This window comes from Microtus pennsylvanicus, chromosome 2, assembly GCF_037038515.1.
Source record: "Microtus pennsylvanicus isolate mMicPen1 chromosome 2, mMicPen1.hap1, whole genome shotgun sequence".
NCBI classification, from domain to species: Eukaryota; Metazoa; Chordata; class Mammalia; order Rodentia; family Cricetidae; genus Microtus; species Microtus pennsylvanicus.
The window spans coordinates 79,695,602-79,707,601 of NC_134580.1; the positions used below are offsets into that span (position 1 = coordinate 79,695,602).

The following is a 12,000-nucleotide window of genomic DNA, read 5'->3' on the forward strand; positions in this document are numbered from 1 at the left end:
CAAATAAAGCAATGCTGCCATCTGCAGGCTGAACGGAACACAGCCGAATGAAGGGCAGGTGATTTAAACCCAGAACAGGGAAGAGAACAGTAAGACTGCAGCCTGTCTTAGGGAGAAAAAACAGCCTGAAGCAGTGAATAAAGGAGACTTCCGTGTCACTTTAAAACAAATGACTGCTTGCCAGCTTCCTCTGTGCCGCACTATTCTGCTGTGGTGCTGGTAGGACAGAATGAGACGTCCACAGCCTGTGACAGAAACAAACGTACGGCAGCATGGACGAAACAGTTGCTCCAGGCCTCGGCTGGCATGCTAGCGATGCTCCAAAGACAACGGTAATACATGATATCCAGCTGCTACCTACTGTTTGCACATAGCAAAGACGAAAACATCGTACTCCAAATAACAACAGCTGTTCAGTTCTAGTCAGTCATGTTACCTACTATAGGGACCTTTAATTGTTCCTTTAAAAATAAGTTTTGGAATACATTTATGGAATTTCACTCCCTCTCCCAAAACTTACCTAACACTGAGGGAAAATGTCCTCGTTTTTGTCATTTTGAAAACAGAAGCCAATAAGAAAATGGAGAACAATGGCATACAACTTTGGAAGTAGAAAAGTAAACAGCTGCCTAAAAACCGACTAAAAAGACCCTACAAAGCTGCATCCTATATCAGGGAGGAGTCTGTGAACAGGGAGGAGATGGATGCCCAGGTGTCTCAGTTCAGAACTAGGTAACCATCCCATTCCTGTTTAACAGCACACCAGAGAGTCCTTTCTCTGGAGGGAATTAAGAAGGGGCCTTTGGAATTTATTTAGGTTCAACCTACCTAGTCTGTATTACAAAAACTCCAAATACATACATACATACACACACAATTATTAAGGGGTGCTTTGGGGAAAAACAAACTCACAGAGTTGGGACCAAGGAAGTTGGGGACCTGCCACACGCTGCTTCACACTGCCTGGCCAGGTCTTCACAACCCAAGAGAGCAGTGACTCCTGTCTCTCTCCTTTTAAGATCTCTCTCCTTTTAAGAGATCACATACTCAGACAAGAAGCCATGCCCTAAGGCCAGAACCCCAAAACTACTGGCGGAATCAATTAGCACAACACTTGCCCTTTTTGTCTAAATAAGAAGGTTCTAAACCTAATACAAAACTATATACAATAAGAATAATTATTAAGTGTTGTACAAGAGAAAGAAAGGGTAATAACATATACAAAAATAGAACTACAACCAGCAAGAACAATATCAAGCAAGAAACACATAGTAAATGTCCAGGCTATAGGTAACAGGCAAATAACATATTATTCCAATAGCTGTCCTATCCTGAAGAGTCTAAATCTTGGACCTAATACGCCTTAGCTAAGATATGGGAGGACAGTAGTTGTGACTATCTAGTCTTCAGCCCTATCAAAGACCTGAGATGGAAAATAATATTACCTGAGTTAGCAAAAAATGCATGCAAGTGACTTCCAAAAGATGCAAGAAATGACAGAAACAGTTGGCTACCTGAACAGTCACCAAAAGTATCTCTGAAACATTGAGGCAACCAACTTTGGCTACAGGTCTAGAATATCTGACAGACCAATTTCAGAAGCATGAAAATTCAAAAGACTGTCCTGCTCTGTCTTGACAATGTTTAGTAGTCACTTATCCTTGCATCCTGATTTTCCAGATTGGACAGTGTGCTTACTATTAGCAGTCTAGGCAAGGACAGTGCTTTGCCCAACTTTTCCAGTTTTGCCAAGAAGAAAGCAAGCTTCATTATAAAGTGTCTTTGGTGCCCACCATTGTCTTGGGAGTAGATCAGTGCTGCCAGGAGCAGTTGTGTCTCATGTCAACAGAATTGTAAATTATTAAAACATTTAAACACCATATTGTGTATGTCTTTGAAGTGTTTGAAGATTACCTATCTATGTGCATCAAGTCTAATTATCACACAGAAATGAAAAATTAAAGTCAACCAAAACATTAGCTGATGTACTTTTATGGAGTCAAAAATGTTTTGCAAGACAGCAATTCCTGCAGGAAATGCAAAACAAAGCTTTTAAAATATGGGCTTGATCATGGTCCTTTGGGGCACACAATATAGTTTAGTACAACCAATATCTATAAAATAAACTAATACAAAATAAAAATACTGAGTAGCAAAAAGTGAGGACTCTACTGTTCAGAAATCATCCACAATGTCTAAATGCAAAGATTGTCTAATGACAGAAAAAGTTTCGAGTCAAACCTGTAACTTTTAAAGAAGTTCACTGGAGAAGGGGCAGAGATCTACTCCAGGGTTATAAGCCTCTATTGGTGTTTGGGCATATGCATTATTGCACTAATAAACATTATACTAATATAGTGTGTATTACTGTACTAAATAAAATGTTTTCTTATTTAACAAGTATACACATACTGATAAATATTTAATTTTTAAAGGCACAAGAATGGAGTAGGAATAAACTACTTGTGTCAAATTACAGTTCCTTCACCTGTAAGTTATTTATTATTTGTACCTCAGCTTCCTCTTTTGTTAAATCACAATACAGATTTTTATAAAGAAGTGAGGTAATGCATGTAAAGTCTTTACAAATGGGCGCTGGAGAAGACTAAGTCTCAACTAAGTATTATTGACAGGCAGAGTATTTTTGATAGACACTTAGAAGATGAATTCCTAAGGTATCTAGATAGTTGGATAAGTATACTGAAATATCTTACAGTATTCCAGAATATCACAATTTCTTTCTAGAGTAATGAGAGATGGAGTCACAAGTGCCTTTTTGCCTTCCTAGCCTAAACTCTTCCCATCATCCAGCCATATTCTGACAGTTCAAGTACATTAACTTCTGTACCTGCTCTATTTCATCTTGATGCTAACTGCATCTCTCATTAAAATCATTAGCAAATCTACCTTCAATGCTATCACACTACTAGCTACCATAACTAAAAGTCAAACGGTAATGACAGCTACACGACAATGTCAATTCATTAAAACAGGACCTCAATAGTCAAAATGAAAACTTTTATGTTACATGTGATTTTTTATGACATAAACTTAAAAGAAATCTTTGTTAGGCAACAAAGCAAGGCAAGGAGAAGAGAAAAGATACAGCAGATAAAGGAACCCTTATGCAAAGAAAACATGGCAGTTGTGACTAGTTTAGCTAAAACACAGATGGCAGAGAAATAAATGTCAAGTGAGTCTTCAAGTTGCAGCAGTATGATGGGGTGGCTGTATAGACTTCCACAGTATGGCTTAAAATTTTCCCATTCACAATCCCCTTGCATCTGAGAATTTTTTATGCAACCCCCAGCTATATTTTGTAGATTTATAAAATAAGTATATTAGCATTGGACACAGTGATGCATGCCTGTGTCCCAGAAATTCAAGATTATCTTTTACTACTGAGTGCATTAACGATTGAGGGTCAGCTGGAAAAACAAGAGACTATGTCTCCAAAAAAGAATATAATTAACCAGTCATTGATAGAGTCAAAAAGAAGGGCTGAGGAGATGGCACAGTTGGTAGAGCACTAAAACATGAGGACCTGAGTTCAGATTTCCAGAACCTACATAAAGAGTCAGCTGCCAGCCAGAATGCCCACATCCTTAACCAGAAATCAATGAAATAGAATCAAAGAAACCAAATCAAAGAATCAATTAATCTAAGAGCTGATTCTATGAGAAGATAAACAGACCCTTGGCCCAACTTAACCAAATGAAAGAAAGCAAAGCCTTAATTTAACAGAATCATAAATAAACAGGGAGGGAAACATTACAATAGACACCAAAAAGTTTTTCATATTATTACAAAGAACTACTTTAAAAACCTGTATTTCAATAAGCTGGAAAATCTTAAAAAAAAAAACAAAACAAAGAATAAATTTCTAGATTCAACCAAACCACCAACATTATACCAAGAAGGCAGCAACCTAAACAAACCCAAAGCAAATGAGGATATTGAAAGAGTAATAAATGAACTTAAAGACAAAAATCATATGATCACCTCAATAGACAACAGAAAAAGCCTTTGACATATCCAACATGCTTTCATGATAAAATTCTTAGAGAATTTAGGACTAGAGAGACTATATTTCAACATAATAAAAAACTAAGTATGAGAAACCCACAGCTAACATCATCTTAAATAGAGAAAAAGTTTGAAGCAATTCTACTTAAGTCAGGAATGAGACGAGGATATCATTTTCCCACTCCTTTTCAATATTATGCCTGAAGTACTAGCTGGAGCAATAAGACATGAGAAATAAATTAAAGGGATAGAAATAGGGAAAGAAGAAGTCAATCTATCCTTATCTGCAGATGACATGATACAATACATTTGAGATCCCAAAACTTCTAGCAGAAAACTACTAAAAATAATAAACTCAGCAATGTGGCAGGATACAGAATCAGTTTGCACAAGTCAATAGCTTTTCTACACACCAACAAACGTGTTCTGGTAGGTCTTACTCTTCTGCCCATTCCCTCTGTCTTGCTAGAAAGCATTAGATTACATTCCTGAAGCTCATCCCACAAGGTCCATTCCCTTATTTGGTCAATCCCTCTTCCTGATTACCAAGGTCCAGCTATCAAAGTACTGAAGTTCATATTTATAAACACACATACACACATATGCAGGTAACAATTAATGAAAAAAGAAACTGAATTTGAAGGAGAGGGTGTATGGGAAGATTTGAAGGAAAAAAAAGAAGAAAATGACATAACCATGTCAAAAGTAAAAGGAATAATAATTAAAAATATGAGTCTAGTGCTGCTACGAAATATTACTTTAACAGTGTTTCTGCTGTCTTTAACAATGTAAGGGTGTGTTACATTTGTTCTGCTGCATTTGTTTAATTAGGAAAAGGTGTGTTGTTGTTTCACCTTGCCTACCTAAGATACCTGATTGGTCTAATAAAGAGCTAAACAGCCAATAGCCAGGCACTGAAAGGATAGGTGGAGCTTGTGGACAGAGAGAATAAGTAGGAGAAATCTAGGAAGAGGAGAGAAGAGATAAGGGGAGGGGAGAGAGAGAAGAGGGGAGAGGAAGACAGTGAAGAAGAGAAAAAAGAGGAGAGGGGAGAAGAGGGGAAGGAAAGGGAGTGGAGAGGAAGAGTGAGGGAAGGGAAGAAGAGAGGAGAGGGGAGGGGAAGGGAGTAGAGGAGAGGAGAGAGAAATGATTCTGAGATATTTTAAAGTAAAAGACAGAAACAAAGTTTTATAGAAGATGGATATGCTTGCCTACTTTTACATAAAGAATAAATCTTGGCTGAATATTTGACATGCATCATCAGCTCAAGGCCAGCCTGAGCTGCAGAATAAAATCCTGTCTATGTTATTGTTTGACAGATACATTCCACAAAAGCTACACTGACTTCTCAAGTATAGACATCATCTTTAGACTGTTTCACTCTTTAACATGTGGACTTTTATACATACATCATACAGTAGTTACTAGTTTAAATACTAAAGTGATGGGAGAAAAGAAGTGTAAGAGCTGAGGGGAAGAAGTCGGTGACAGGCTGCCTGCCATTTGTCTTTGTCCACACTACACGGAGTGGGTTACATAGACTGGCTTCCTTGCACTTGGCCTCCAGCTGAGTTCAGCCTTGGGCAGTACAGTCAGGAAACTACAAGGAGAGAAGAGTGAAGTCGGTGTAGTTTTTCCGCAGCTCGTGTTCCTGTGGGGTCATCAGGGGCTGGCTGCATCCTTTACTATAGGACACGGCACCACAGAGGTCTCCCCAACTGGCTCACGTTAGGCAGCACAGACGAGCACCTTGTTCTAAACAGCACCTTGAATTCACAAAAATGTCACTTACTAAGTCCTCCTCCTTTTAGAAAGCACTATTTCTCATCTGAACTCTCAATTACATGAAAAGACTTGGAAGATGCATTTAAATAAGGAAGGAAATTCTTCACTTGAGGGAAGAGTCTGGGCCAATGAAAACTCAAAAGTATTTATGTTTAGGAACAAGTGGTCTCATGATCCTAAACGCATGAGAGACTTTAACCCACATCTAGATCTGAGTCAAGACTTCCAATTTATTGGCTTTACTGTGGTCACTTATCTACATGGATGACCTAGTCATTTATTTACAATTGAAACTTTTATATTAAAATATATCTTACTTGCTCGCAGGTTTATTTAGTATGCTTGCAAAGCAACACAAATACTTTCTATAGGAAATAGCCAAGGTATCCTTGGAAACAGGCTAGGTGGTATTTATGAGTATATTGTGGTGGGATCCAGGTCCCTTTGAAATACAAAATTTTGCAAATGTGTACTTTTTTCTAAAAGGTGGGGCACTTTGTGTCAGTTTTCACAAAGATTTGTGCCCCTCTCCAAACCAGTGCTAGTAAACTCTCCCAAAGACTGCCTTATAGGCTTGCTTGCCAGTGTCAATTCTCCCCTAAAAAAAGTGGTTCAGTAATGAAAGAAAGTTCTTTGCAGTTAACAGACATGGTAAATATACTGCCTACTCCAGGGTCATACACAGCTCATTTCCTTTAGATGATCTGTTGATATCCCCAGCACCATCCCTCAGTACAGGGAACTAAACCCTCCATCCTCCTGCCTCCACCACCAGCTTGCTGACTGTTTCACATACTTTCAGGGGGTAGTCAATGCATATTTCAAAGAAGGCTGCTAGAAGGGGTTGCATAGTTTTATTGAGTAGAAGCTATGTCCTTATACTGAATATTCCAACGGCTCCAGAAGAGTTGGTATTAAACCAGAAAGTTAAATTTTACCTGGATCCCAGTTTATTCTATAGGATTGCAACATGGACAAAGGAAATCATCATTCCACTAACTTTAGCAAAAGACATGGGCATATGCATCAGAGCCACGGGGTCTATACATTTTGCTGTCAAAAGCAAGTAAGGCTTAAGGGAACACTAAAAAGGCAAATTAGAAACAGACAATAGCAAGAAATAAACATTTTCAAACTATGCTGCATAATTCTTCTACTGTTTATATATAGTCTAGAATTGCATTTATCCAAAATTATGTTAAAAGACAGCCCCATCAGGACTGTCACTAAACTACTACTTCACAGTGCAGTTATTAAGGTGTGTCTCACTCCCGATACAGAGAAAACACACAGTGCTCACTTAGGATGGACATGCAGTGAATAAAATGTCAGCATGCTAGAGCTACTCTGCTGTCTACAGGCAGCTTGGGTGTCGGGGCAGACGGTTTGTCACAGAGCATACACCACAGATCTGTGACACCAGAGGAGTTATTCATGCTAACTGGGAAGACTGCACAGTGTAAGGGAAGCTCTCAAGAAATAATACATTACTTCTGAACCCACTTCCTAAACTTTGCTATCCAAGGTTCATTTTAAATATATATTTTGTGTTAACTTTCTGAGAATTTTGTACTTTAAACAGATTCACCCCTTATTCTTCCCTCTTAACTCAATCCACCCCTCACCATCTACCCCCTCCTAACATCAGGTACACTTCTTTAAAAAACAATAACAACAACAAGAAAAAAAAACATGGAGTACAATTTGTGCTGCCCATATAGACATGGGTGTGGGGCCATGCACTGGATTGAGGGCAACCCACAAGGACTAAATCCTAAAGGGACTCTCCTTACTACCAGCATCAACTGTCAAAAGCTCCTAAGTGTACCCACCACCCCCTCCTGGAATGTTGACTGGCTTGACCTTGTATGGGTTCTAAGCAGTGAACCACAGCTGCTACGGTTTCAGGAATGCAGCGTCCCTTCATGGCCAAAAGACACTGTTTTATCCCAGTCCTTCCTGATCTCCAGCCTTTACAATCTTTGCCCACACCTCCATCAAGGTTCATTTTTATGTTTTAGTGAAAAATTAGCTCAAAGTTGGAGACTGATCCATGAACTAGTTTACTCAATACAAAACAAGGGAATTTGGTAGCATGCTAGCTTAGGTTTGGTATAGTATGTTAGCTTGGGTTTGGTATAACATGCTAGCTTGAGTTTGGTACAGTATGCTAGTTTGGGTTTGGTATAGTATGCTAGCTTGAGTTTGGTATAATATGTTAGTTTGGGTTTGGTATAGTATGTTAGTTTGGGTTTGGTATAGTATGTTAGCTTGGGCTTGGCATAGTATGCTAGCTTGGAATTGGTATAAAATGCTAGCTTAGGTTTGGTATAGTATGCTAGCTTGGGTTTGGCGTAGGTTGCTAGCTTGGGTTTGGTGTAGGATGCTAGCTGGGTTTGGTGTAGCATGCTAACTTGGGTTTGAGTTTGACTTCCTGTTCTTAAGACATTGATGCCATCCATCATGGGGCCACTCCTCTTCTGGCATCACCTAATTCTAACCCTCCCCAGTGACTCTACCTCAAAATATCATTATCAAGTGGATTTGGGTGTTTAGTTTCCAATACATCACTGCAACATGAAAAGAATTAAGTAGACGGGGGAGGGGGAGGGAAATGGGAGGCGGTTGCGGGGAGGAGGCAGAAATCCTTAATAAATAAATAAATAAATAAATAAATAAATAAATAAATAAATAAAAAACAAAAAAAAAGGAGGAAAAAAAAAAGAATTAAGTAGACGTGATGCTAAACACAAGCAACATAGCCCTTGATGCTTGGGGTAATGTTAAATACCTTAGAATCCCAGACTCTGGCTGAAGAAATGGCTCTGCCAAATACGATGAGCTGAGTTCAGCCCCTAGGGCGCACATGATAGAAAGAGAGAACAGAGTCCGACAAGCTGTCCTCTGACCTCACACATGTGCTGTGGCACTCCTATTCCTACCCAAGGAAATGAATTTTAAAAAAACCTAGCCCAAATCCTATCTATTCTAAAAAGGTAGTAACAGAGAAACTCCAACTCCAAATCTGTGTCATCTGTAACCACTACGTGTGGCTTCTGGGGGTTTGTGCTGTGTCTTCAGCCTGGGAGGACTGCCACTTCTTCCTCTGGGTACCCCTTGCTTCATCAGCATTAAGTTACTGCCCAGAGCTCACTGTATACACCACTGAAATCCTGCTTCATTGTTGATCTCTCCCAAGTAGCTTCTAAATACTGTAAAAATAAGGACATCAAACAAATTCAGGACTGTATGCAACAAACTTAATACGACAGAATTCCAAGAATGTGTTCTGCTGAGTAGAACACACTTTCTAAGTAGGCTGCCGTGTGGCCACTACCTGACAGGCATTTGTTCCTTTACGCAATCACACAAGTGACAAGTAACAATGCCTTCTCAAAAAGCATTTCAGTTAAAAGAATGAAAGAAGGATCTATTATACATAAACACGGAGAGCATTGTTTGGTTTACTTACAATGAAGCTGCATGGCTTCATTTTTCTGAGCTTTTGTAGTTTTACCCGAATAAAGGGACATTGCCAAAGTTTTAGATCATTGGGAGAAGTTAGCAAAAATTTTAGGAAGTACTAGGCATACAGCATGTCCTATAGCTCACAAAGGCAGCCAACAGACACCTTTTAGTAGGGGGGTAAAAACAAGTGCTTCCAAATTTACAGATTTTAAAATCCTATGTAAGTGTGTTAAAGAGAAATAGGTTCAATAAATGTACCTAATTCATAGTCTTTGATTATCAAAAAAAGCAGCTTACTTTTATTAAAATACAATTTCTACCCAACTCATGGGGAAACTCCTTCTACATAAAGATGAAAACACAGCCCAAAAGTTCATGTTCCTTAAAAGAGTCCACTTGTATTCAAGGAACTTAACAAAAGCCTATAGGTAAGAGTTAGTAGACAAATTTGGGCTCCCCATGTAGCATAGCATCCCTACCAGAGTTCTCTATCCAAAACCTACAAATATGTTACGTATATAACAAGAAAGAATTAAGATGAATGTGGAATTAAGGTCATTATCAACTGATTTTGACATAGGAAGAACATCCACTCCCCAGGTGGGCACAACACAGCAACAACACGCAAGGAAGGCAGGAGGAAGTGGCAAGAGACATACAAATGTGATCGATACTAGATTAGCCATTACTGAGCTGGAGGGTAGACAGCAGCTAGGAGCCCATGAATCTAGGAAGCCCTTCAAAGTTGAAAACAAAACAAAAACAAACAAACAAAAAAAAAACCAAGGAAACCTCCAAAGAAGATAGGCCTAGCTAGACACCTTGAATTTAGCCTGATGACATCCAATTTATACTTCTGCCCCAAGAATTATAAAACAATGAATTTGTGCTTTAAGTTGATAGTGGCAGCAACGATAAGAAACTATTCTCTTCAGTACCCTCTTCCTTATGGAATGGTTAGAGACAAGTTGTTCAATGTGTACATCTGAGGTAGAGGGTGAGGAACAGGCAAAAGTCAAGATTTATCTGACGGAAACTGCCCACGTAAATTTCCAAAGGCAGAAGCAATTGACTGTGAGGAAATCTTGGAAATTATCCATTCTTGTGTGTAAGCACATATTCTTTCTTTTATGGATGGTTTTGGGCATTCAGACTCTCAAAAAGATCCCAGAGCAAGAGTAAAACCCTTCACAGGCATATCCCCTGCCCCAACCCTGCACAACTCTAAGCTTTTAACATTCCATGATGTTTAGAGGCAGGGAGTCTCAAAAGTGAGGTCCATCTAAATACTCACAGAGAATAGAAGGAGCAGATCCCTAACACCACCTGAGTCAGTGTTCCAGTTACATGTAGGAAGGTTCAGTTCTAAAAAATGAATGAATGAGGACAGGACAGAAAGACTATGACACCTTATATTGTTAAAGACCACTATTGAGGGACCATTTATTAAACATACCAAAATATGACTTAGATAAATTGTCCCCATTACCCACTCTTTAGGAACCCCCAAAGCACCCATTTTACTGTATAAGCTGTGTTTTGGTTTGGTTTGGTTTCTGGGCCTCGGACAGCTTAGAAAGTATGGGCAATGCCTATTGCACCAGAGGGTGTTAAGAATGATGACTTAAATGTCTAATGGTTTCTAAAATTGTCTTCTCTGCCCCCATCCTAAACCCCGACCCACACTAACACAGTAAGAAAGGCCTGCCATTTTATACACTGTATGTTAAATAATGGAAGGACAGTGGGTATATCTCTAAGTACAATATCATTACTTAGGAGCAATTTTGTGTAAGAGGCTGTATGAATCTCATGCTACATGTTTTATTTGAAACATTCTGGCCATGTCTGTGATTTCGTATTCATTAATTAAGTCTTGTATGTTGCAAAGGAGCCATTAAGTGGAGTTAAGACTGAAGGTTTCCCAATAAGAACAGGCCCTTTGAATGAAATAAGGATGGGTCAGAGTATAGAGGCAGCTTTATTACGTTAGAGATGAATGATAAAACTAAAGAAAACTGACATACAATTGAAAAGGGTCTAAAATAGGGGGATTTAAAACAGACACCCACCCCCCAACATCGAAATAACCCAAATTCCAAACCAAGGTCACTGAGAAGCCATATAACCCTGGAGGCCAGGGATCGAGTCAAGTTCTCCCAAGTCTGAAGAGGTCCTTTGTCGCAAGCCACAGGCTAAGTCAGAAGACCCGTTCCTGGAAGAGGCTGAAAGAGAACCGGGAGTCTCGGCACCTACCCTCGGAAAAGCGGGTCCCCAAACAAGAACGCCCCGATCCAGGCCCATTGCTCAGCTAAAGAGCGAGCGACAGCCACTCACCCTGCAGCAGCTGAGTGCCATGAAACCACCTCCAGCTCGCTCCGCGGCCGACCGGCCACGCAGCAGCACCCTGAGCCAGGCCCAGGCTTCGACGGCTGCCGAAGCCCAGGAGGTAGCGTAGCAGAGGCAGGTCATAGCGAAGCCTCCAGGAGGCCGCCATCTTCCCGGCCTTCTCCGGGACTGCTCGCAGCGCGGACAGATCGACGGCCTCAAGTCCCGCCCAGGCCCCGCCTTGCAGGGGCTAGCCCCGCCCACAATGCACGCTCCGCACCTTCAGACTCGTGGACCAGCCCTCCTAGCACCGCCTCCAGTCTTCCTGGGCACGCCCACCAGCCGGTCTGCGCCGGCGCAGGCTCTCCCATTGGGCGATGCTCTCTCAGATCC

General features: G+C 40.2%; 1 protein-coding gene across 1 annotated transcript in view; it reads right to left on the bottom strand.

The window, feature by feature from the left end:
* The window catches only part of Pdhx (pyruvate dehydrogenase complex component X), a 70,089-nt gene extending 58,218 nt beyond the window's left edge, over positions 1 to 11,871 (bottom strand). The window contains exon 1 of the mRNA XM_075961551.1: positions 11,617 to 11,871. Coding sequence (XP_075817666.1) covers positions 11,617 to 11,776 — 160 coding nt within the window. The 5' untranslated portion in view covers positions 11,777 to 11,871. The remainder of the gene's footprint in view (positions 1 to 11,616) is intronic.
* Positions 11,872 to 12,000: the final 129 nt, after the last annotated feature.